This window comes from Podarcis filfolensis, assembly GCF_964270895.1.
Source record: "Podarcis filfolensis genome assembly, chromosome: 13".
NCBI lineage: Eukaryota > Metazoa > Chordata > Lepidosauria > Squamata > Lacertidae > Podarcis > Podarcis filfolensis.
The window spans coordinates 12,103,618-12,129,786 of NC_139615.1; the positions used below are offsets into that span (position 1 = coordinate 12,103,618).

At 47.2% G+C, this 26,169-nt stretch overlaps 4 protein-coding genes across 8 annotated transcripts in view; 3 read left to right on the forward strand and 1 right to left on the reverse strand.

Annotated features, from left to right (window-relative positions):
- The first annotated feature begins 1,725 nt into the window (after positions 1–1,725).
- Positions 1,726–3,924, forward strand: LOC310747235 (arylamine N-acetyltransferase, pineal gland isozyme NAT-10-like). The gene has a single exon (XM_083581573.1). It carries the CDS (start codon positions 2,284–2,286, stop codon positions 3,094–3,096), a length of 813 nt encoding a protein of 270 aa, XP_083437699.1. The 5' UTR covers positions 1,726–2,283; the 3' UTR covers positions 3,097–3,924.
- Positions 3,925–5,225: 1,301 nt separating this feature from the next.
- LOC310747236 (uncharacterized protein) lies at positions 5,226–8,276 on the forward strand. Of its 3 annotated transcripts, none has more exons than XM_083581574.1 (2): positions 5,226–5,296; positions 6,556–8,276. In XM_083581574.1, the coding sequence occupies exons 1-2, from the start codon at positions 5,264–5,266 to the stop codon at positions 7,546–7,548; spliced, it is 1,026 nt and encodes a 341-aa protein (XP_083437700.1). In that variant the 5' UTR covers positions 5,226–5,263; the 3' UTR covers positions 7,549–8,276. The 3 variants fall into 3 exon arrangements, with proteins under 3 accessions (XP_083437700.1, XP_083437702.1, XP_083437701.1); XM_083581576.1 differs by lacking the exon at positions 5,226–5,296 and adding an exon at positions 5,297–5,432; XM_083581575.1 differs by lacking the exon at positions 5,226–5,296 and adding an exon at positions 5,323–5,441.
- Positions 8,277–10,095: 1,819 nt separating this feature from the next.
- On the forward strand, positions 10,096–13,975 carry LOC310747127 (uncharacterized protein). Its single transcript, XM_083581462.1, has 2 exons — positions 10,096–10,210; positions 12,599–13,975. Exon 2 carries the CDS (start codon positions 12,716–12,718, stop codon positions 13,727–13,729), a length of 1,014 nt encoding a protein of 337 aa, XP_083437588.1. The 5' UTR covers positions 10,096–10,210; positions 12,599–12,715; the 3' UTR covers positions 13,730–13,975.
- A 123-nt stretch (positions 13,976–14,098) lies between these two features.
- Positions 14,099–26,169, reverse strand: part of KHNYN (KH and NYN domain containing) — a 29,455-nt gene continuing 17,384 nt past the window's right edge. For 2 of the 3 annotated variants that reach the window (XM_083581395.1, XM_083581393.1), the window contains exons 4-8: positions 25,103–25,233; positions 19,599–19,695; positions 17,478–17,585; positions 16,525–16,626; positions 14,717–15,672 (exon numbers count right to left, since the gene is read on the reverse strand). In XM_083581395.1, coding sequence (XP_083437521.1) covers positions 15,351–15,672; positions 16,525–16,626; positions 17,478–17,585; positions 19,599–19,695; positions 25,103–25,233 — 760 coding nt within the window. In that variant the 3' untranslated portion in view covers positions 14,717–15,350. Of the gene's footprint in view, positions 15,673–16,524; positions 16,627–17,477; positions 17,586–19,598; positions 19,696–25,102; positions 25,234–26,169 lie in introns of all 3 variants that reach the window. The other variant, XM_083581394.1, reaches the window with a different exon arrangement.

Genomic DNA, 26,169 nt, shown 5'->3' on the forward strand with positions numbered 1-26,169 from the left:
ATTTGAAAGATGATGCAACTGTGGCAAAGATTAGATGCACCCACAGCCAAAGAAGCTTAATTAGCCATGAGTAGGGATAGTGGACGCGGGTGGTGCTGTGGGTTAAACCACAGAGCCTAGGACTTGCCGATCAGAAGGTCAGTGGTTCGAATCCCCGCAACGGGGTGAGCTCCCGTTGCTTGGTCCCTGCTCCTGCCAACCTAGCAGTTCGAAAGCACGGCAAAGTGCAAGTAGATAAATAGGTACCGCTCCAGCAGGAAGGTAAACGGCGTTTCCGTGCGCTGCTCTGGTTCGCGAGAAGCGGCTTAGTCATGCTGGCCACATGACCCGGAAGCTGTATGCCAGCTCCCTCGGCCAATAAAGCGAGATGAGCGCCGCAACCCCCAGAGTCGGTCACGACTGGACCTAACGGTCAGGGGTCCCTTTACCTTTACCTTTAGGGATAGTGGAGAATTTTGATTCAGCTCACGCTGAAGGCAAACCTACCAAATCTGAAACAATATGCAAACCATATTTCTGAAACAATATGCAAACCATATTTCTGAAACAATATGCAAGCCAAAACACAGCCACACTTCATAATTTTCAAGCCTCCAGATTTTACAGGTGCAGGTCTGAAGCCAAGTATTGTGTACAAAATGGCAGCTATTGTGGTAAAGTGTGCATAAAAATGCATGTACTGTATATAATTAAAAACCACATAAAATTAAAATTGAAGACCATCAATCAAGCATTATAGAAATGTGTTTTCTTTTCTTTTCTTTCCTTTTTATATATATTTTTATTAAGTTTTTCTATTTTACATTTTAGAATATTCATTTAAACAACCTTAAAATATCAGTGACTTCCCTTCTCCTCTTTCCATGGTTCATTTTGCATACCATAAATCCCTGCATATTTTACATAAACTAAACCATTCAGTATTCCATTATTATATCCATCAAAACTTATTTACACTGTTGAATTTATCTTAAGGCTGCCAACGTTTTCAAATGTACACAATTTTCACCCATATATTCAATAAACATTTTCCAATCTTCTCTAAACGTATGTTATTCTTGTTTTCTTATTCTATATGTTAAGTCTGCAAGCTGTGCATATTCCATCAGCTTAAGTTGCCATTCTTCGTTAGTTGGGACCTTGTTTGTTTTCCACTCTTGGGCTAACAAAACATGGACCGCAGTAGTGGCATACTTAAATAATCTTTTTTGACACCTGGGAATTTCCATCTGAATTATCCCCAACAAAAAGGACTCTGGTTTTCTTGGGAAACAACTTTTAAACTTTTTTTAAAAAAAATCATTATAAATTATTTCCCAATTCTCTTTTACAAGTCCACCACATATGACAGAATCTACCCTCAGCCTCGTTGCATCTCCAGCAATTATCTGTTTCAGTCTTATACATTTTAACAAGTCTACTCAGAGCTAAATACCATCTGTAAATCGTTTTCAGGTATGTTTTCTTAATCGCCTGCATTTAATTCCACCTCGTCTAAAGGCTGAAACGGAAGGGGCCTCCTGAAAAACAGAATAATGGGGGAAATATTTTAAATGGAGAGTGGGGTGAGAAAGAGAGAAAAAGAGAGTCACCGCTTTGATGGCTATGCTGTACTTTTGTATTTAATTGGACAGAGGCTAGCAAGGGTTAAGATCCTGCCAGAGAGTTGAAACAGGAGCCAGTGGGAGGTGCTCTGTCTGTATCTGTGTGTTTGTGAATGTGTGGTGTATATCCATGGTCACATGATATCCCTCATTTCCTTTCTCTCTCTCTCTTTCCACATAGCAAAACAACTGCTGGCTTTTGCATACGGAATCGAGGTGCTTTTCCAGAGAAGTTGAGCTGAGACCAGGCCAGCAAGCAGGACTGTGGTGAGAGCCAGGATTCCTGGGTTCCCTGAGCTTGGAAAGGGGTTCGGAGCCGTATATGTAGAATCGGAAGATCCATTCACAGCAGCTCAGGGGTGAGGATCCTCCCCGAGTTTTAACCTCGCTGGAATGTGCCCTTGAACTCTGCTTAATACCTCTTTCTTGCATGCGAGGCTGCCGCACAGAGAGAGGAGTGTGTGCAGAAACCAGCTAGCCAAATATATTCTGCCCCTTTCCATCTCTGGCTCTGCTCACATTTGGCTCTCCACCATAAACATGTGGAAGATTGCAGGGAAGGCAATATAACCCTCTGTGTGGAAAAGGTCTCCCACCTGCGAGCTCTGGGAGCGGAAAGAATAGGAATCCCGATCTACCTCCTCATCCTTCCTCATCTACTTCCTGAGTCCAGTACAGAATGGACATTGGACATTACCTGCAACGGATCGGGTACCAGGGCCCCACACAGCCTTCTCTGGAGACCCTGTGCGGCCTCCACCGGTGCCACCTCCTCTCCGTGCCCTTCGGGAGCCTCAGTATCCATTCCGGGGAGCCCATAGTCCTGGAAGTGTCCTCCCTCTACAACAAGATCGTCCGGCAGCATCGGGGTGGCTTCTGTTTTGAGCTGAATGGCCTCTTCCTGTGGCTGCTGCAGGCATTGGGATTTGATGCCAAAGCTGTGGCTGGGCGTGTCCGGAACCGTTTCACCGGCTGCTATGGCCCCCCGTTGGACCACATGGTGATTTTGGTGCAGCTGGGTGGGCGCCAGCTGCTCTGTGACGTGGGCTTTGGTGAAGGCTTCACGGAGCCATTAGAGCTGAAGGCCTCTGTGGAGCAAGTCCAGGAAGGTGGCATCTTTTGGCTGGGCCTCCAAGGGGGCGTCTGGGTGCTGGAACGCCGAGAAGTCTCTGGGAAGGAGGGGAGGCCCTTATATCAGTTCACGCTCGAGGAGAAGAAACTGGACGATTTTACGGGCATGTGTCTGTATCACCAGACTTCGCCCAGCTCCATATTCGTTTGCAAATCCTTCTGCTCCCTGCAGAAAGAAAATGGCGGGCGCCTCACCTACATGGGTTGGCGTCTCATTTCCAAGAAGGGAGAGGAGCGTACAGAGACCACCCTGCAGAGCAACGAGATCCCACTGGTGCTCCGTGAGAAATTTGGGATCAATCTGAGCGGGGACTTCAAGCCAAAGGATGAAGAAATCCTGCCACCCCTTGAGGAAGTTTAATGAGGGATGGTGGAAATTGCTCCCAATCAAGATAATAGCCTAAAAGATGGTTTGTAAATAATTTCTCAGGGTGTAGCTCCTAGCCACTGGTTAAGTGCCGTGATGTCATGGAAGCGTCACAAACATTCTAATCTCTAAAGAAAGGGGAAATTTCATTTGTTTGCTCCAATCCCGGACTTGTCTGTTAACTTTCACACTCTTGCTATTTTGCAAATGTAGTGAAATAAAAAAATTAAGGTCTTATATATATAATAAATGTTCATAGATGTACCAAGCAAACGCACATAAATATATAAACCACATGTCTGAAGCAGCACAGGAAAACAGCCCTGGAACCATTTTGACTCCCAAACTGACCAAATGATTTCTCTGCAAGGTCAAGGAAAATGGAAAAGCCTCCCCATCGTCTTTTCATTCACAAATCCTGTCTTAAAGGTATGTCTGTGTATGAATAGGGTGAGCCTGCGACCTGGCTCAGGAACTAAGTTTTTATCATTACAAAAGACTGGCCAGGCTCCCCAGGGTATCCAATCAAGTAAGCATTAACAGGTAACTTGCCAGACAGGAGGTAAACAACGCACTCAGATTTCTGTTGTAGACTGCCCTTTCTGTGATGTAGGTATGATGTGTCAGGGGGTGGTCTTGAGCTACACCCCTTCTGTGATGTATGTATGATGTTTCTGGGGGTGGTCTTGTACTCCAGGGCGGGCAACTTAAAATGTCTATATAAGGGCGGGCACACCTTGGTTCTGGGTCCTCCTCCTTCTCCTGCGTGTGAAGGGGGCACCCTGTTGCAACAGTTCAATAAAGATCAGGTTTACTATTCAATATTCTCTGGTTGGCCTCTGTTATTTTCTCCAACCGATGGAGAACCTGCAAAGGACTCTATAAGTGCTCTTGTGTCCCCCATAAGGGAATAAGGGCAGATTTACATTTATTACAACAGGTAGTGCAGTTTGGAGTTCTTGCACAAGAAACCTGCTTCCCATGACCTTTAGCCAAAAGAGGCTCATAGAGCTGCTTATAAAAATCAGCTTTAAGATGGTCCCTGCTCTCAGGCTCACAGTCTCAAAATACCATACATGACACCCAAGGAAAAAAGCAGTGGGAGGGAGAAAGCAAACTCGATCACAAGTTTTTAAAGCTGCAAGCAACATCAGTGGCAGTTCTGGCTGAGTCCCCTTGATAAAGAACATTTTCTCCTCAAAAATATTCTTCCCTGCCCCAGATCAGACCCTAGAGCCCAGCAGGCAACAACATCCAGAACAGGGCAGTTGCTGCCACACACAGTTCTTCCCTCAGACGACAAACTTGATGATAGAATCCTTGCAGATGGGAGACTGGTGGAGTCACCCCTCTCTTTTGATGTGACCCTGCAAAGTTGGCCTGGCTGAGAGACCCTGGCTGGCACAAGTTCAACCAGAGAGTTGTGTGACTGAGTGGCGAGTTGAACTTGCGCCTCCTCTTGGTCATAATCTGAAACTATCCATTTTGCTGAATTAGAAATTGGTGTGTTCCGTTTATAGATTGTTCATATGCCTCTTAACACACTCTGTTATGTACTGAAGTTCTCACCCTGAGCCAGCAGGGGGATACTGTAGATAGTTTTCACTCAGGTCCACATATGCAAATAGGGATTGAAAGTGACGTTCAGTGATTGGATAGTTACAGAAAGTGATTACAGTTGCATTGTAGTGGAGCTCTATATAAGTAGGCTGGCTGAACCCTTCAGTTCAGTTCTGTTCTGGCCTGTGAATAAACAAGAGCTGTTTGAAGCATCGCTGTGTCGTCTGATATGTTCACCCACAACTTAACACACTCCTAGGCAAAGTTTGGGGTTCCAATAGAAACCGAGAGATTTGCCGCATCAGCCCCAGACCAGCAGGTCCTCACTGAAGACCAACAAGGCTCAGGGATGGGAGGGACGAGAGGTGCATCAGTTTTTAGGGAAACAGTGAGGGTTTTTTTAAAAAAAACCCACACACATCAGAGTCACAACAGACTAGCTCTGTGCAAAACTCTGATAGCAACCCTCTGGCATATGAATGAAGCAGATAAGGAGGTCCACCTTATTCTCAAGAAGATTGGGTGGTGAGGGAAGGGGGAATCTTGGAGCCAGCCTATGGGAAGTCACCACTTCATAGTTGGTGGAGTTGGGGAGGGAAGAATGAGTGATGATCTGCGAGAGACAAGTGCTGAGGTCGCTTTGAGTTCATGCATAGAGAGGCTTTGGGAGGCGGGGTCACGTGAGAGGGGAGGAGCCAAAGCCCTTAGAAATAAACAAGCCTTTCTGACTTGCATTAACCCAGAATTTCTCCGCCTGCAACTCGCCTGGCGTAAGAGCTGTGAGCATATGGAATGGAGGGAAGGGGGATGGAATATAGAAAAGGAAGGGGAGGTGGGGGTGTTATAGAATATACTGAATAATTGTCAGACGGGTGGGGCTAGGATTGCATAGGGTTTGCCGCTAGGAGGTTGCCTGTGTTTTAAACAATTACATGCCAGGCAGAAAGTGAACAGGTGATGTTTTCCCCAACCACTTTGTCTTCAAATGCTGCACCTGTTAAATTTCTGCCTTGCATTGGAGGCACACAGAAGCCCTGCCATGAAAAAAAAAGTGGTTTTCCTGGGAATGAGGACACTCAGCCCTTTATTGGCGAAATAAAATATACATTGTCCTCATTAGAGGTGTTTAATTCATGCCAACTATGAATCTGTGGCAGGAAAGTGTGGCTGTTAAGTACCTAGTGGGCTGCATTGTACTGGTCTGCAAATAAATGGAGGTGGGCAAAATCTTTCTATTGGACTGTCTTAACTGAGATAGGAATATGCAGGCCTCCTGGTTTTACAGAACTCTTCATTGCACAGAAGGGAAAGGTGGATATTTCAAATGCATATTGGGCAAACTAGATTAGAAAGGCAACAGATCCGCTGGCTTGCTGTTAATGGGAATTTTGCAACACACACCAGACCTGGAGGTGGTTGCTCATTGCGTCATTAGTGTAACATCCAATATGCAAATAAATTGTTGGTTTATTGGGTGATGAATTTGCCCACGTCGTGTGAAAGTCTGATGCAGTTCAGATCTTTTGTAACAGGAGGACTGTGTGTGAGAGGGAGGCAGCACAATCTTAGACGGTGATGGAGCACCTGAACCAGGAAGAGGGCCTTCTTGGTAGTGGCACCCACTCTGTAGAACGCCCTCCCATCAGATGTCAAGGAAATAAACAACTATCTAACTTTTAGAAGTCATCTGAAGGCAGCCCTGTTTAGGGAAGTTTTTAATGTCTGATGTGTTGTTGTTGTTGCTGTTATCATCATCATCATCATTAATTCTGCTGGGAGCCACAGTGGGGTGGGGTATAAATTATTATTATTATTAGTAGTAGTAGTATTTCTAAAAACGAAGTCACTTCCTTTCTCATTCTCTACCCGTTTCTCCTTCTCTGCCCCCTAAAGGTCTTGACTGCGATGGTTCTGCAGAAGGAAGTCCCCAAAGTCCACATATTCAGCACCAGGGCAGGAGATGTGATTCTTCGCCCTGATCTGAACTGCTACCTGCTCCTCTCCGGTTTGCCGACCTCGCCCTGCGCTGAGCTCTGGCCCTTGCACCCTTCCCTGCGCGGCAGCGAACACTATTTCAGCTCCCGTTGGCACAACACCATCTACGTCATCCGGGACAACAAACTCCTGGAAACCCCAAACCTTCACACCGAGCCCAGCAGAGAGCCCCGTCGCCTGCACCCCAGCTGCTGCGCTGGGCAACATTATTTCGTTGTTTCTGGTGGCTCCTTTGGCATAATCTTAAGCCCGGGCAGCATGACAGCAGTCAAGGACTTGACCACAGGGGAACCAGATCCAGACACACAGCCAGGACACCATCAGTGGTCCAACGAGAAGATGGGAAGCCATCGCAGTTACCTCTACTGGCAGCTGTGGGATAACTTCAGCGGAGAAGTCTTCTCTTTCCACCCCAGCGTCCTCAATTTCTTGCCGGGAGGTCTTGGCCTCAGCAAAGGGGATGCATTCAAGGCCTGGGAACTGCTGAACATTTTCCACAACTACTCCGACATCCCTGTCTCCAGGTTACAGGAAGTGTCCCGGAAAGTGGGCTGCGCCACAGAAAAGCTGGCTGATGTTGGGCGCAGCTGGGTGGCAACGGCCCTGCCAGATTCTCCTGAGCCAGGCTCCGTCGCCGTGGCGCTGGCCAAGGCCCAGTTTGCGTTACTGACCGAATATGGCGGTGTGGGCCTGAACACAGAGCAGGAGGAATGGGGGGAAGCCCGTGAGGTGGAGACAACCCTGACGTTCACACTACAGCCTGAAGATGTTGCCTATGTGTGGCAGTATCAGCTAGGGCTAGGGAAGGAGGTCATCTTGTTTTGCAGGGATGTTGAGGTCACTCTTGGCTGCGACCCGCCCACTAAGGTCCCCCTGCCTTCTTCATCCTAAATAACAGCTGGCTCCAGCTCCCCATTGCTTTCCACCCTTTTCCCCTTAGATGTATTTCTGTACACTACCAATTGATAAATGCTGAAATAAATAAACAAACCAGGCATGGGGGAACCTGCGGCCTTCACAATGTTAGTAGATACCAAATCCCATCAACCCCAGCCAGTGGTCAAGATTGATGGGTGTTGCAGTCCAGCAGCATCTAGAAGGCTAAAGGTTCCTCATCCCAGATTGGAAAGAATTCCTGGAGGTGCTGTGTGTCTGTGTGTGTGTATACAAAAGCTTAATAAAATGCTTTTAATGCTTGCTTGAATAGAGGGCCCATCAAATCTCACTACAGATTAAGAATTCCTTCTGTGGTTGTTTTAATAAATAGATTCCCCCCCCCTCCAGCCTTGATGCAGGGAATTAGAGCAGAGTGGTCCAGAGTGGTCAGTCCTGACTCTCTAGGGTTGGCGGGTTTAAGCAGAGGGTGAATAAACACCTATAGGTTGAAATGGGGTTGGAAAAGGCCCAGATGTAGGAAAGATTAGAGGAATAGCACACACAAAAATTTAATTAGGAGCTCAGAGCCCCAGAAATACATGACATGGGCATGTGCAGAGTGCACCTCCCTTGCCAGAGAGGAACCTCTGCATTTGATGATTCCACAATACAGCCGTATTCCTTATTTTTTGTGTTTTATGATTCCTAGTGATGTTGATTAATAAATGTTGATTATATATTGATGTTCCTTGGCTTTATTTCATATGCATTCCTAAGAATCTGGGTTGGGGGTTGACAACTTTATTCATTTATTTATTTAATGTATTTGTATTAAAGATTTTCTTGGTTTACAAGCTCACCAAGGGGTCAAATGAACTCAAGAGGCTTGGGGGACCCTGGAACAGCAAAACCACCAGAGAAAGGGACTGCAGCTTGCTTTCTTTTCTTGGGTAGCCAGTGTTTTACCATGCAAGAATGAATTTGTGGTCTATGACTGTGTTACAGAGCATTGTGTGGGGCTGACTTGTCTTCCAGCCTTTGAATTGCAGATTTCTGTGCTGCGCTGGCTCGCCAGATAAAGCTTGTCACGCTGGCCATGTGACCCGGAAGTGTCTGCGGACAGCGCTGGCTCCCGGCCTATAGAGTGAGATGAGCGCACAACCCTAGAGTCTGGCAAGACTGGCCCGTACAGGCAGGGGTACCTTTACCTTTAAAGCTAAAACAAGGGGGCGTTACTTGGTATGTAAAACACTTGAGGTATTGTTTCACGACACAAGTTTGCATATGCAACTTTATTTGCATAGATGCAAATATAGGATGACCGGGGTAGGTGGGGAGGAACTCGTGTGGGCCCTCAAGCTCACTGGAGGAAACTGAGCCAGCCGCTATGGCCCCATTCTAGCCTGGGATTTCTGCCGCAGGGTCAGTGTCTCCAGTACCCTAGCATGGAGTCTCTTGCCCACTGCATGCTCCAAAGCTAAGCACTCATGAACTCTGAAAACACAAAGTGCTTCGTTCTCAAGAGCATCGAGTGAAAGTTCTGTTGCGTATGGTGGAACTTCGCGGTGAAAACACAAATTAAGACATGCCAAAGGAAGCTCCAAGTTTTTCACCCGTATATTTGCACCGAAAATAACAGCTCTAACTAAAAGGCAGCGTGGAGATCTGTCTCGTTTGTTGCAATACACATGCCTAATAATCATTGCATAATCTTAGCCGGTTGTATAACTTCAGAAGGGGTGTGGCTGCGAAGGGACGCTGCACTTTTGAATTTGCCACCTGAATTTGCCCACGTACACACAACCGGGCAATGTCACACACCAACTTGCCGCCCTCCCCCCAAGCCGAACTACGTAGACTCCCCCCAACTCTCTCCGGCGACGCCCAAAGATCGGGGGTGTGGCCAACTTTTCCGCACGCCCCCCTGCGCCTGGGCTCGGCGAGGAGAAACAAACAGTTCCGCGGCTTCGCTTCACGCCAAGATCCTGAAGGGGGAGCAGATCTAGGCGGAGATCTGCTGAAGGGGGAGCAGATCACCCCCTAGATTTCCTCCTAGGATGGAAGCTGTCGGAATAGAGGCCGTCCTTTGCACCTGCCCTATGCCCCCCAAACGATGCAGAAGCACAGAAAACCCTCCTCCCTGCCCCCAGCTCCGCTACGGGGAGCTCCGCCTACGCAGAAACTTTCCTTGTCTTTACAGCAGGGGTCAGCAAACTTTTTCAGCAGGGAGCCGGTCCACTGTCCCTCAGACCTTGTGGGGGGCCGGACTATATTTTGAAAAAAAAAAAATGAATTCCTATGCCCCACAAATAACCCAGAGGTGCATTTTAAATAAAAGCACACATTTTACTCATGTAAAAACACCAGGCAGGCCCCACAAATAACCCAGAGAAGTGCATTTTAAATAAAAGGACACATTTTATATACTGATTCCCGGACCGTCCGCCGGCCGGATTTAGAAAGCCATTGGGCCGATCCGACCCCCGGGCCTTAGTTTGCCTACCCATGCTTTACAGTGTTTGGTTTTGGGTCTCCTCCCCCTCGGGAGGGAGGAGCCGAGGAGCCCGGCCTTCTCCGCCAGCCCCTTCCGGGAAGCTGCTGTGGCCCGACTGTCAGCGACTGCAGTACGGGAAGCCGCTGCGCCCTGGTGAAATTGGCGCGAGAGCCTGCAAACCAGGTGAGGATTTTCTGCAGCTGCATTTGCTCCAACCGACCTCTGCTGCTTGTTGTCACTCGCTTGCAGGCTTCCTCTCATGCTGTGTTGTGTGTTTGTTTTTGCCCTGCACCGCGCACCACGCAGCGGGGTGCCGTGGGGGGGGGGTGTGAGAGAAGTTTTAGGTGTTCCTACCTGGGGGTGGGGGGCATGGTGACGGCGGTGCTAACAACCGTGAGTTAGAAAGGCCGAATCCTTCAATTTTTGAAAATTAATCAAGGGGCGGGGGCAAAGAAAGAGAAGGAGAGAGAGGTGATGTCATTTGTTTGTTTGTTTGTTTGTTTGTTTGTTTGTTTGTTTTCATGAAAGCTATACACGGCTTGATTGTAAAAAGGGGGGGTAGTTTCAGGTGGTTTCTAAAAATTATTAGATCACTCCTAAAAGCATGTTAGTTTCCTTCCCCATCCCCTCCCTCCCAGCAGAATGACTGGAATGGGGCTTTAGAGGGTATCTTCCTGCTTGAAGCTCCACTACACTAATTTTGCACTGGGAAGTGGAAGGAGGGCTGTGATTATTATTAACTTGTTGTGATGGGTGAAGCACTCTGTGCTCACAGCTTGCGTTTCAGCTTGCTCTATGGAAAATAAAGCCTTGGGCTTGGGAATTAGCCCTTGTGACAGAAGCCCAGGATTCCTGGGTTCCTGGCCCAGTTCCGCCCACAAGGAGTGACCCTGCAGGAATAGAATCCCTCACGCACCATTCCTATGGCCTGCAGAAATGCCACAGGATTCTGGATCTGGGGGGTCCTAGCCTTCTGCAGCTTAAGAAACCATGGCACACTCTCTCTTAAGATTGCCACTTTCTCTTCATATTCTGGCACAGCTTCTTTGCGATGTGGAGAGAGGCAGGAGGAGGAGAAGGATAATAGCAATGATGTTATCCCCAACCTCCTACAGCACGGGGAAAGCTTTTCCTGTTGTGTTTCTGCTTCTTGTGCCAGATCTGGTTAATTGATAGGACACTTGGCGCCTGTAAACATCCAGTGGTCATTGGTCTTCCATAGCTGAGAATAATCCCCCCCAAGAAGCCTGAATTGCAAACCACACTCCTTGATCCCCGGTTTTGTGCCTCTTAAAAGCGCAATCTCACAGGAACACAAGGAGCTGTCTAATTCCGAGTCAGACCACTTGTCTATCTAGATCAGTATTGTTTACACTGACTGGCAGCACCTCCCCATGGTTTCATACTGGGGCTCGTTTCCCATTCCTACCTGGAGATGATGGGGTTCAACCTGGGATCTTCTGTACGCAAAGCAGATGTTCTGCCTCTGAGCTGCGACCTTTCCCAGTATTCAGCTTGTACACACTGTTTGCTTATGAAATCACAGAATTGTAGAGTTGGAAAAGGACCACAAGGGCCATTTAGTCCAACCCTCTGCAATGCAGGACTCCTTTTGCCCAATGTGGGTCTCAAACCTACGACCCTTAAGAGTTTCATGCTGTACCAACTGAGTTGTCTTGTTGAGATTTATAGATAATTCCTGGCGTACTCGGTATTTGCAACTCAAATTGCCACAGCAGCATTCTTAATCTAGGCAGGGGAACGTATAACAGTATATGCATATAACATTGTCTAGTTAGGTGCTGCTAACAAGCCAAATCTCTGGGAAATGAGGCCCTAGGCACAAATGCATATTAAAATTATGCAAACAGGGGAAATGCCCTAGAAAAAAAATATGGCTGGCTTCCAAAGGAAAATGAAATGAAAACATCTGTCATGGCACAGTATTTGCAGATACAACAAAGCACACCTATCTGGATTTGAGATTCGAACACCAGCCCTACTTCTCATAATCAAACTGGACAAAGGGGTACACAAGATTACCTCAGGGACAAATCAGGCTGTTCAAGTATTCAGTAGGAACTTGTTGAATGATGTAGGGTAATGATCTCCCGCTTGAATCTGCCGTAAGGTTAGGGTGCCTTACATGGTGGGCTCAGGTGCAGAATCTAGCTTCCTGAGAATTTCAGCTTTACATATAAGTGTAACTGCGAACACACGTGAGCTTCTGGCCCACAGGTTTGCAAAGATTTCCTTGAGAAAGCAGACGGGTAGAAGAAATCCAAGATCTCAGGTGGGTAATAATCAAATGACATTTCACTGGGCTCTGCACAGCACCTTAGAGCCAAATCAGAATAAATTGTGCTATATCATTGTTGCTTTTTAAGGGGGCAGAAAATAATGAAAAACAAGATGTTCTCAACAGAGGTGTTATTGATGCAGTTTGGATGCCACTGACACAGAATGTCAGATTTTTTTAACACAGCAGGACCCAGCCCTGAGTTAAGGGTCACTTCATTGCTTTGTATAACTAAAACATGTATTTCTCATTTCCCTTTCCCTCTCTACCAGCAACAGCAATTCACATTTTGTGATAGATTGCCTCTGGACCTGGAGGTTCCATTAACCTGTATTTGCTAACACCTGTCGATTAGAACCTCTTCCGCATCTCTCCACCCCGGGACATCCATGGCTGCCATTGTGCCCCGGGCAGACTCCCGTGGCACAGACATCTTTGCTACCCGCCACGGTTTCTTCGTCGTCCGCTCAGACCTGGGTTGTTTCCTCCAAGCGCTCGACTTCCGTTTGGGGCAGGACCTCCAAGTGTGGGATCTGCACCCGGCCTGCCGCAGTGGGGACCACTACGTGGGGGACCCCACCAGCTCCGCCATCTACCTCCTCCGTGGGGACTCGTTCTGCAAAGTGCTTGACCTGAGCTCCGAGCCACCCTCCAGTACCCTCCCGCTGCACCCCAGCTGCCAAGGAGGTGACCATTATGCCTTCTGTGAGGGCCGGTTCTTCATCTTTTTCCTGACACGTGGAGTGGTCCTATCTGTGGCCGACCTGGCCACTGGGGCCACGGCTAAAGAGATCTGCTTGGAGCCGGCACTTCTCAATGGACTGTATTACTATGGTGCTGACGCCAGCCACCTCGCCTGCTTAAGGATGGATGAAGAAAACGGCCTTTGTGGCTACCTTTTTGCAGCGGCAGGGCCCAAGGAGACCTTCTCCGTCCACCCTGATGTGGTCTCCTTCCTTCCTGGGGGGCTGGGCCACACCCACGGGGCTGCCTTTGGGGCTTGGGAATGCCTCAAGCTGATCTCCAACGCCACAGACCTGCCCATGCCCAGCAGCCACGAAATCACCCGCAAAGTTGGTTCCTCGAAGCTGGCTTTCAGTCAGAAATACCGCGTCTCTGGATCTCTGGATCCAGAATCCTTGGCTGCCTCCCTTCTCCAGCACCAGTTTTCCCTCCCCATCGCTTATGGTGGTCTGGGGCTTCGGACGGAGCAGGAAGAGTGGGAGGAGGCAGCTGAGGAAGGAGAGGCTTTGCGGGTGATCTTGCAACCCCGTCAGAAGCTGTACTGGTGGCATTACCAGCTGGGGTTGGGCAAAGAGCCCCTCCTCTACTGCCGGTCTCTGAAAGTCACCCGCAGCCCCTCGCCACCCACCCATATACCTCTGCCACCGGTTGATTCTTGATGCCAGGACTAAGCGACAAGAATCTGATGTTTGTTTGGTTGGGGTTGTGCATACAATAAGAGCGCTGCTTGCTTGCTCCCTGCCCTGCCCTGGCTGTGCTTCCGGTTTGTTTCGTTGTTACACCCATTTCACAGGCAGTAAAACAAGTTGCTGGGCTTCTCTTGATGTAGAAGGGGCCTGTGTAATACTTGGTGGAGGTCATGAAACCACTACTGTTCAAATAATAATAAATGATAACAACATTAAGTCTTCCCGAGCGTTGTCTGGTATGAGGGCTCCTAGGTGTCTATATTTTATTAATTTTGTAATAATAATTTTTATTAATCTTGTAAAATTTCAAATTCTGTCATTCCATGACCAACAAACATGTAGCTTGGTCAAGAAAACAGGTTTATTTTCTTAGCTTTTAAAAACAGTCCAGTTTTGTTTGTTTTTTACATCCCAGGAAAACAAAACAAAATTTCTTCTTTTCCTTGATTGGGAATGGAATTGGATATTTTGCCATTTTCTAAGTAACGGAGAAGAATTTTCTTTTCATTTTTTTAAAGGAAATATATATATATTTGAAAATAATAATTTATCCCAAACTGAAAGAGCACACTATAAAATCTCAGAATGTTTATATATATATGTGTGTGTGTGTGTGTGTGTGTGTGTGTATAAACATTCTGAGATTTTATATATATATCTGAGATTATATATATATATATAGTATATATATAATATATTTACTGTCTTAAAATTCAGGAAGTGTGCTCAACAATGTTTATGGGACAGATTATTTAAACGGTAAAAAGGCATTTCGTTCAGCCAAGACATCATCTAAAACAGTTCCAGTTTATGAATAAGTGCCCTTGCGTGTCGCATTATGATTTCTTCCTTAACTTGGAAGGTGTACAAGGGCCTTCCAAGGAGCTGTCCTTAGACTAACCCTAAGACATCTGAAAACTTCTCTCAAGTTGGTCTGGAATTAATATAACTGCCATGTTATTTTTTTATCCCACAGACTCCTGGGTGGTGTAATATTGTGTGGAGGCTTGAGAATCCTGTCGGGAATCTGCCTCATGGAACATTTCCCACAATTCTGTGGTAGTGTGAGGAGGCCATGACAGTTAAATCAGTTTAAATTCACAGTGAAGACTTGCCCAACCATGCAGGTTGAAGGGCAGGGGCTTATTGCTCTGTGGAGCTTCGGCTAGCCATATAGACTTGCCGATGTGGTACGCTCCAAATGTTGGACTCCCAATTCCCATCAGCCCCAGCCAGCACAACTAATGGTCAGGGATGAGTCCAACAGCATCCAGTAAGCACAACTGTTGGCTACCCCCCAGCACGCAGTATCTTAAACCCTGAGTTACCTTAATGTTAGATGCTTTTTGAACTGATCATTATTGCTACTGGCTAATGAGGAGAACCATCAATGGCTCTGTGATTTTCGTACTAAGAGAGTTCTGAGGGGAAATAACCACACGGTGTTAGATAGCAAAAGGTTCTTCTGTATCCCTCAGGAACAGACAGCTGGTGCTAAAAACCAGTCATACCAGCACGGGCGAGCCCATTCTGGATGCAGCTGCATGGATAAATGCACGACCCCCTTGGGAGACAACAAACGTTTTCTGGCTCAGAAATTGAGGCTGAGTATCGCCTCCGAAAGCTTGTTGAGGTCATGGCAGCAGGGCTCCCGCATGAGCACAAAATCAACCTTCTTGTCTTGGCCCACAAAGATCTCCAGGAGGTCTCTCCTCAGCCGCTCTGTCTCGTCCTTGGGCCGGAGCTGCTCCTCTGGCGAGTTCTGTTTCTGGCTCTTCCTTCGATCCGTAAGCAACCCTCCGGGTGGCTTCCTGTCTCGAAGCTGAAGGACCTCTGTCTGCGATGCACGGCCCACGGGGACAGACGCAGGCACAGACCGGCCAGCGAAGGAGTGGCAGTTTGGGGCCTTGGTCCTGCGATGGTGAAGGGACATAAAGCAGGTTTCAGGAAGGAGGGTCAGGAAGGAAGAGTTTAGATGGTGGAGACAACCCTTTTAACTAAAAGGTTCAAGGCTTCAGGGGAGAAACCCATATTGCAGGGCAAGAGAGTGAGGTGTTCTCTGCCACAAGGTCCCACCCGCCATTTTGACCGTCCCCTCCCAGAGCTGCCTCCATCATTGGCCATTCTTCAAGGCAGCTTTAGAGGGCAAGGTAAAAAGAAAAAAGCAAGGCCCACTGCCTTGACTTTTCTGAGACCCAACTGCTATTTAGCTCCTCTCCTCCCAGAACTGCCTCCATAACTGACCATTCCTCATAACTGCCTCAGGCAGAGAGGCGAGAAAGCGAGGCCCATGGCATTGACCTCCCGGGGACCAGCTGCCATTTGGTTTAATTTTTTCCTAAGAGCTGCCTCCTGGCCATTATGCAACAATATAAAATATCCAATACCTGACTATGTTCACCTTCCACTCCCTATTTTTTCCCTTTTGTATCTTAAAACTCAATGCTGCTATTATAAAATATCAACTGCTGTTTGAACCCTTTTGCAAACCAAGCTGAACTTGGAAGGATATGCAGCAGTATAATTTTCACTCAGGTTTGTTTTAGCTCCATCCCACGTACTTCTCTGGCCACAAGATGGAGCAGTGTCCCCATGCACTGAAATATATATACTTCTGTTTTGTGGTTGGAAAAGGGGGAGACACAAACAAAGGGTGTTTTCCTAGGGACAGCTGCTTGCTCCGGTCCCTGGAGACTTTTTAACATGTTAAATGCCTTTCCCGACTCCACTCAGCTAGATCACTTGTTCCACGTGTGGGTGCATACCTGGGGGTTTTCTTCAGGAATTCTGCTATGGTGGGCCCATCTCGTCCCAAGGGGTCATCGGGAACCATGAAAATATTCCCCACGAAGATGTACTGCAGAAGGCTGGATGGTACACGAAGAAACAGAGTCAAGAAGAGTAAAGTAAAGATGGAGGGGACGTATTAAGGCCCTAATCCAAACCAGTTTGACGGGCACTTCCTATTGCCTAGAGAAAGAAGTGGCATTCAGGCCATATCTGCACGGTTCATTTAAAACATTATTACACACCATTTTAATAGTCATGGTCCCCCCCCCCCAATAATCCTGGGAACTGTAGTTCATTACATGTGCTGAGCTATAATTCCCAGTGTTTGAACCATCATCCCTCTTTCCTAGGGAACTCCAGGAACTGTGGCTCTGGGAGGCCAGTTCAGCTGTTTGAACAATGTTAAGGGTGTTGGGAATAGTAGCTGTGTGAGGAGGTAAACTACAATTCCCAGGATTCTTTGGTCATGTGCTTTAAATGTGTGGTGTGTACAAGTTTAGGCTATTGGTTCATCTACCTCGGTGTTGTTTTTATCATTTATTAATTAACAGGTCACTTCTGTGCCAAAATGGTAGCTTGCAACTAAAAAACCAATACGTAAGTAAAATACACAACAACAGGCAGGTTGTTGTTGTTTTTCCCCAAAGCAATTTCTGGACATGCCAGGGAATGAGCCTCTCACCACTAAGCTGCAGCCCTTTTGCTTAAGCCCAGGGGCCAGAGTACAATTCTTCAACTTCCCCCATCCACCCAGTTCCCAAGCCACAGATCAAACAGCAACCAAAGCTCTCCAGAGAAGGAGGGCTATATATCCACATCCTTTTCCTACTCTCCCCAGCCCTGCTCAGCTGAGGGTGAAAGCCTGGCACAATCGAGAAGGTCAAAAGGAAAAAGCAGAAGGCTACTCTGTCACCAGTTCCCACGGCACCTTTCTTTAATGATTCGGATCCATTTCTTTGACTCTTTCGCAAGATCCCGGAACTGGTCGTTTGTGACGATGACGCCGTTGGTCTGTTCCGCTAGTTTGAGCATGAACCTGCGGGCATAGAAAGGGAAGAAAACACCTGTCAAATAGAATATTTTTTTAAATTTTAGTGGTTTGCCACAGAACCACAGCCATGTTGCAAAGGGTTCTGGGACAGAGGCTGGGCTTAATGCTGTCACTGGCAAAGCCTGTTAGACATCGGCTGTCTCTCTTAAACCGAGGGTTCACCCTAACTTTGTGTGTGTGTGTGTGTGTGTGTGTGTGTGTGTGCGTGTGTAGCAGATCAACAAAAAGAAAACAATGCTATCTTTCAAGGAAGCTTGTCTGCCATTACTGATCTCCTTACTGATAAAGCTACAAGTTTACACAAAAACTGGAACCCAATGAAAACCTACTGCGATGACGTCATCTTCCGTTCCAGGCCAGGATGGCACAGTAGCTAGTGTGTTAGATTTCAACCGGGGAAACCAGAGTTTAAATCCCTCCTAATGTTACCGGACTACCATCATCCATTTGGCCATGCTGGCTAAGGCTGATGGGAGTTGGAGTGCAGCAGTACACTGGAAGGGTCACAGCTTCCCCCATTCCTAGCCCCCTTTCTCAGCCTGACTTACCTCACAGGATTGTTGTGAGGAAATAACGGAACAAAAAGGATAAAAATATACCAAGGAAACGGAACACATTTGAGAATTTGGTTCTGGAATATCAGTCTCTGTGGTGTGACTGACATCACTTCAGAATTTCACTCTATGTCTTGGTAGCCACAACGTGCTTCAGTTCCTTTCTGTGATAACTACCCTTTCATATCTTGTCAGTTACACCATGACTCAAAAATCATGCCTGCCACCCCCACCCCGGGCCCATCTGCTGGCAGAGTCATTTCCTACTTCTGCCCCAAACCCTCGTACTTGTGACCTCATCAAAGCATAGCGATATCTGGTGACTTGACATCTGGAAAGCCCAACCTGGGGGAAATCCCAGGGAAGGTCCAAGTTGAAGCAAAAAAAAACAAAAAACCAGAGAAACAAAGGATATTTTCATCAGTTTCTGCCACACACAAAAACCCCACCACCGCTCGCCTTGAAGAAAGCGAAAAACTGAAACAGCAATGTTTTATTGACTGATCGGTTTAGAAGAGATCAAACCCTTCCACCGACTAATCAAGTGCACAGAAACGTTCTGATTGACTAAAACAGGTTTGGACAGGAAGGAGATTCGATGGTTGAAGGTTTCTGACACCCAGTTGTTTTAACAACAGTTAAGGCAGGCAGGTTGGACAGTGTTCTCAAAGCTCCCAGCATGAGTTTGACCAAACTGCGGGAGGCAGTGGAAGAAAGGAGTGCCTGGCGTGCTCTGGTCCAGGGGGTCACGAAGAGTCGGACACGACTAAACGACTAAACAACAACAAGGCAGGCATAGGCAAACTCAGGCCTCCAAATGTTTTGGGACTACAACTCCCATCATCCCTAGCTAACAGGACCAGTGGTCAGGCATGGTGGGAGTTGTAGTCCCAAAACATCTGGAGGGCCGCGTTTGCCTATGCCCGAGTTAAGGATTCTCTTCCCCACCCAAATCGGCCAGTTGGAATTATTGTTCTGTAGTAACGCAGGTGAAGATCTGAATGTATACATGCATCACAGTGCATGAGCTCATGGGGCGCAGCAGATAATTGGCTCCACCACCACCCCAGCACCACTTTGCATCTGGCTCCGCCCCCAATGTCATTCCTTTGATTTTTTTTGGGTGGACCTTGGTGTTCCATCCAAAAACAAAAGTGGGTCCTCAATTCTGTCCAACCTTTGGCTAAACTCTCAGACCAAACAGACCTTTCGTCTCTCCTGCAGAGCTGTACTGAGCTCCAGCATTCCACTCCTTCCCCACCAATATTTAAAATGTTAGCTGAACGTTCCATGATTCGCAGCAGGTAGACCAACAGCAGGGGGAGATCAGGGAGATCGCTCACACAGGGAACAGCCACTCAGTGCCGACAGGCGAACCTCTGCCATGTCTGATACAGAGAAACGCTGAATTGCCTTTATGGTAAGTTCAGAGAGCTCTGCTGACCTGTCGTCGTATGGCACGATGCCCTTCCCATCTATTTTGCGTGACGGCGTGACGGAGAGGATGCTCAGGTTCTGTAACTCAATCAAAAAGTGCTGCTCTGTGGTTGGGGAAAAGGGAGAGGGAAAAAACCAAAGAGGAATGATACTTGCATTGAAGCTGAGACACCAACATCACATTCAATGACTCCTCATTTCTTATTGGGGCTGCGGCAGTTGCAGCCTGATCTCATCCATGTTTGTTTGGAAGTACCGTATTTTTTGCACCATAACACTCACTTTTTTCCTCCTAGAAAGTAAGGGGAAATGTCTGTGCGTGTTATGGAGCGAATGCCTACGGATGGCGGGGGGATCTGCTGCAGTCGTGAGCAGAGGATCCATGGTTCCCCTTCCTTCCCTCCTCCGTGGCTTGCTTTGAAACAGCAAAGCAGGAGAAGAGCCGCTGAGTGGGGAGGAGAGAGGGACAGAACCTGTTTGCTTTAAAGGAGCAAAGCGGGAGAGGAGAGGAGCTGCTTACACGAGTGTAAGCGGCTCCTGTCCGGTTGGCTCCTTTAAAGCAAGCAGGCTCTCTGTCCCTCTCTCCTCCCCACTCAGCTGGCTAAATAGCAGCAAAGTTTTTCAGCGAGCCAGAGAGGAGGGAGAGAAGCAGAGCCTGCTTGCTTCTCCTCTTATACCCCTCTTCTGCATTATTAACAGCATCCTTCTCCACCCACCCCACGCGTGTTCCTTGTCCCTTGAGTGCTTTTCCTTCCCTCCCCACTTAAAACGTGGTTACAAAGCATGGATCTGTTACGAAAAAGGAGCAATGCTGCTGAGTGCTCCAGATGGCTGGAAAGCCAAACAGGATGTTGATGTTTTAGGACTGTACCGTGGGAAGCAGGGACAGTCTATTATGTGCTCTGAGCACCAGATGTTAGCTCAGAGTGTCACATGACCCTGTACTGGAAGTACATGGGTGGAGTTTTTCTCTCTCTGCAGCTGGGTATCAGAGGGTACAGACATGTTTTCTCTGTACTGAGGAAAGACAGAAATAAAGGCATGTAAATACATTTCTGTCTGTCTCTTTCCCCTCCCTGGGGATGGCAGGGAGTGAGGGAGGAGGAGAGTGGCTGTGTTCTTCTTTCACGTTTGAAGAAGGATCGGCCGATAAAGACCTCGCCTTGTCTTGCCGGGAGTCGCTGACGGGGAGGTCAACATGGAATCAAGCCGGGCACCCGGAGAGTGGCCAAATTCCTCTGAAGATATGGCTTGATCCAACATATGGTAGCAGAAGCTGCTGGTTATCTGATCCATGGGAATCAGCATGAGAGGTGAGAGGTTGATGGATCGTGTGCCATCCTCTGCACCAAGGAAAGAAGATAACGTCTGAAATTGCAGCCAGAAGCTGAACAGACGGCTGGCACCAAGAGGGGGTGTTTTCCAAGCAACGGAGCCCCAAAAGGTATGCTGAATATCGGGCTAAAAGTGTGAATGCAGAATGATTTATTCTCTGGTTCACGAGAGAGCTGCGTTTGGCAAAACAGCTCTGAAAGAAAGGCTTGCATACCAGAAATTCTTGCGGCGAGATAAGGATGAAAAGTATGCACAGTTGCTAAGCAACGACAGTCAGTAAGTGGAAAACTACTGACACCTGGGGCTGGCTCAGTCAGAGCCGGGAAAGCAAAAGTTGTTTTGACTGTGAGATAGCTTGGAGTTTGCCTGCCTGAGAGAGAGGCAGAAAAACAGCTTTTGGATTTTAACTAGCTCGAGGGTGAAGAGCTGAGACTTGGATTCAAAATGGATGCCAAGGACAGGGGGAGGGAAGAACGGAGTTCTAATTCCCCCACTGATGAAGCTACTGGAAAGGATGCTGTAGCTTTGAACGTTGTACAGTGCTACAATTGTGGACAGGCTTGGCATCTTCAGCGGAACTGTAAGAAGCCACGTCAGCCAAAAGGAGCAAAGGGCCGCTCAGCAAAGCCTGAGGCAGCAGGCAAAGGTCATACCAAGTCTATGGTGGAACCTGCAAAGGCCCTGATGGCGAAAGGAACCACGCCAGATGTTGGGAACGCGTTTATTATCGACACTGCAGCGACGGTTCATATGTCCCCGCACAGAGGACTCTTTTCGACGTTTAAGAAGCAAAGCTTCGCTGTGGAACAAGCCAACGGTCAGAAGCTGGAGGCGACTGGGGTTGGATCTGTGTATCTTAAGAGTCTGAACTTGACAATACAAAATGTTTACTTGGTTCCTGAATTGAAGTTCAATCTGCTGAGTGTTTCGCAGATTGCAAAGAAAGGACTGAAACTGTCCTATGATGATAAGAGCTGCAAGATCTTCAAAGATGGAGAGTTATATCTTTCTGCCAGACAGGAAGGTGGACTGTATTTGTTGGACTTTGACCAAAGTGATTACATGGAATGTAATTCTGAGTCTAACATGATTTCTCTTGCAGGTGTGACCAAAACAAGCGCCAAGAAGGTGGCCAGGGTCAACAGAGCATTTCAGCGGGTGTATGCTGATGTGATTGGTCCTCTAGAACCATCTAGAGGCAATGCAAGATTTTATCTTGTGTGTGTGGATCATTTCTCTAACTTTGTCTGGGTTTATGTGTTAAAGAAGCCACAGGAAGCCTTAGAAAGGTTTCAGGAGTTTTGTGACAAGGTTAAGAGTATGCATGATGCTAACATTGATTGTCTTTTCACAGATGAGAAGCAGATTTTTCTTTCACAGGATTTCCAGAGGTTCCTGCAGAAGAAAGGAATTAGACACAAGATTGCTGTTTCAGCGGAAGCGTGGAACAGGGGTGTCTGTGTACGGGTGAACAGAGAATTGCAAAAGGGGATGAATGCGCAATTGCTTAGTTCACATCTGCCACATGAGTTCTGGGCGGAGTCACTCATGTCGTTTAGTCATGCATGGGTGAGAAAGGTTTCGAAAGAGTTGGGAAGTTCTCCTTTTGAGAAACTGTTCCAGAGAAAACCTTCTGTTGCCCATTTCAAGGTTTTTGGGTCTCATGTGAGGACAGAAGCTCCAGGTGGAGTAAAGAATGCCAGAGGCAGTTTTGTGGGTTATGAAAAGAGTCTCTACAGAGTAATTTTGTCTGAATCTGGTCAGGTGATTCTCACAAAATTTCTAGAGAGTGCTCCTGAACAGGAGAGAGTGATAGTACACACATTTCCCACAGAGGACGATTCAGATGATGATGATGATTTCACAGAGTACAGTGGTACTGAGAGCGACAGTGATAGCTCAGAGAGCTCTGTTGTCACAGTCATTGAGAGGAAATCTCACACAATGGATAGACCTTCACAGGTGAAGGATGAACCACTGTTTACCATTGAAACTGGTTCTCCTAAGAGTCCGGAGACTGAACCAGTGAGCAGAGAGGATCAGCACCTCATACGCAGGTCTGAGAGAGTCACAAAGGGTGAACCACCCAAAAGGTACTCAGAAGAGTATGCTAATTTAGCTGTTGCATGTGTTGCTGTTGTACACAACCGAGGACAGGTTGGAGCTGTGTCTAAGTCAGAGACAAAGACACAACAGAGAGTTGCTAGCCAAGGTAATGCAGATGCACTCATTCCTTGGAAGCCAGACAACCAGAGAGGTACACTGGGGAAACCAGTGGCGGGTAGTTCCAAGGGTGGAACTGAAACAACAGGGGAGTGTTATGTGTATAACAACTGTTTGTTTTCTTCTCTGGATCACGCTATGCATGCCGCAACACGCATTGATTCTTTTGGGGGAGGTTGTTACGAAAAAGGAGCAATGCTGCTGAGTGCTCCAGATGGCTGGAAAGCCAAACAGGATGTTGATGTTTTAGGACTGTACCGTGGGAAGCAGGGACAGTCTATTATGTGCTCTGAGCACCAGATGTTAGCTCAGAGTGTCACATGACCCTGTACTGGAAGTACATGGGTGGAGTTTTTCTCTCTCTGCAGCTGGGTATCAGAGGGTACAGACATGTTTTCTCTGTACTGAGGAAAGACAGAAATAAAGGCATGTAAATACATTTCTGTCTGTCTCTTTCCCCTCCCTGGGGATGGCAGGGAGTGAGGGAGGAGGAGAGTGGCTGTGTTCTTCTTTCACGTTTGAAGAAGGATCGGCCGATAAAGACCTCGCCTTGTCTTGCCGGGAGTCGCTGACGGGGAGGTCAACATGGAATCAAGCCGGGCACCCGGAGAGTGGCCAAATTCCTCTGAAGATATGGCTTGATCCAACAGGATCCACATGGATTCTCAGGATTTTTGTACTGGGTCACCCTAAATTCACCATCAGATCACATAGCATGTCCATGGCTACATCTTGCACCAAAAAAATCACGCACCCACTGCACTGTTGCCTGGGGCCGCAGTGGTGCAAAAACGTGGTTACAAAGCATGGATCCACATGGATCCTCAGGATTTTTGCATTGGGCTATTCCAAACTCACTGTCAGATCACATGTCTGTGGCCACAGCATGAACCACAAAAATCATACATCCACTTTTTCGTTTAGAATATTTTTTTTCTTGTTTTCCTCCTCTAAAAACTATGTGCGTGTTATGGTCGTGTGCGTGTTATAGAGCGAAAAATACGGTAAGTGTCCTTGGTTCCAGTTAAGACTTACTCCTCAGTAGGTAGGTGGCCTTTCATGAGGAACACAGGAGGTTGTCTTAAACTGAGCAAGACCATTGGGTCCATCAACCTCAGTGGGTTCTCTCCCAGTCCTACCTCGAGATGCCAAGGATTGAATGCCCGAGTCGTCTTCTTCATGCAAGGCAGATGTTCTTCCCCCAAGTGTGGGGAGGCTTCCCTAATCTAGTGCCCTCCAGATGCTTGCATAGCAGGGGGTGGGACTGGACAACCCTTGGGGTCCCTTTCAAATTTTATGATTCTATGTTGATAGATTAAAACTCTCATGCTGGCATGAGTTATGGGGAAATCTCTAGACCTCCTAATGTTGTTGGACCCCAACCACCAACAACTCTGTCCAGGGTGGTCAATAGTCAGAACTGATAGGCGCTAGAGCCCAATAACATCTAGAAGGCCATAGGTTTCCCCCATCCCTAATTATTTTTAATGAAAATACTTATTCACACTCAAAGCTACAATAGATACATCTGGCACTGTCTTAGAAGAGGTGTTCTAGTTGATCTTCGAAATAGCAGGGAATGTCTCTTTTAAGAATGGAGCATAACGTGAGAACATACACATTGAGCCCTGTTGGACCAGAACCAAGGTCCGTCCAGTCCAGCATCCTATTCTCACAGTGGCCGACCAGATGCCCATAGGAAGCCCTATGCAACAGCACTCTCCTCACTTAGGATTCTCACCAACTGGTCTTCAGAGGCTCACTCCCTCTGACAGCGGGGGGCCTGCAGCCACTTGTCTCTGCATCAATTAAAAGCAGATCGCCCTATCTTTCTTAATAACACACAGATCAATCCAAATAATCAGTTAATGGCTTTTAAAAAGCAACAGCACTGCCCCCCCCAAAATATCGTCTGAGTTCTCACCCAATAGGTGGGAGCCAGCCATCTCTCACCTCTCACATTGGAGTCTTCTTCCATCCGATGTGCAGGTACTAAGACAGTCACCTCCCGATGCCCACGGTCCCAGAAATATTGTACGGCCAGAGCAATGCCCCGGCATGAGAAGAACTGGTTCAGACCGTGCCTATGAGGACAGAAGATGACACTCAAAATGGCAGGACTATAAGAAGAATCACTTAGGTGAATCCACTGGCTATCCCGGCAAAGGAAGCAAGATACACAGCAGATCAAAGAAGGACTTCTGCTTGGGCCATGCATAAAAAGCATGGGTCCAAGCTGTTTTCCGCTTGACCCACACTTTCTAGGCGCAAATCCAAGCAGTTTCCCCCTTGCCCCGCTCCTTTCAAAGGGAAAAACCGCTCTTTAGCGATAGATCAGAACAAATGGCAATCTGGGGAAAACCCAAGATGCTGTTTGCTCCGAATGAATACTAAAGAGCTGTTTTCTCAAGGGAGAGCAGTGGGAGAAGAGGAAGTGTGGATAACCCTGGGGTTAGCAGCATTGCGTGTTTTAAAGCAGTGCCTTCCAAAGGTTCCCCCCACACACACACAGATCACTTGAAAATTGCTGAAGATCTTGGGGAACCACTCAGTGATTTCTCTGCCTGTTGTATGCAGTATAATTTTCAGTTCTATTTTTTATTACTTTTATTTCTCATATAGATATATACAAAATAAAAGTAGCATTAAAAATTACAATTAAAAGTCAATATGAATATTTAACATGATGGATGTGCCATCTCCCATCTTTAAACACAAATCCACCTGAATGAAGCTCACAGGCCACAGGTGGTCCATGGACCAGTTTGGGAACCCCTGTTTTAGAGAACTGGTGAGCTACAAATGTAGATGAGTCTTTCCTTGGCCAGCCAAGGCAGAATTCCTAGAAGGTACATTTTTTACTATAACTGTGTATGTGTGTGTATCTATATATCTATATCTATATCTATATCTATATCTATATCTATATCTATATCTATATCTATATATCTCTATCATCTATCTATCTATCTATCTATCTATCTATCATCTATCTATCTCCAAGATGGAGAACCTGTTCT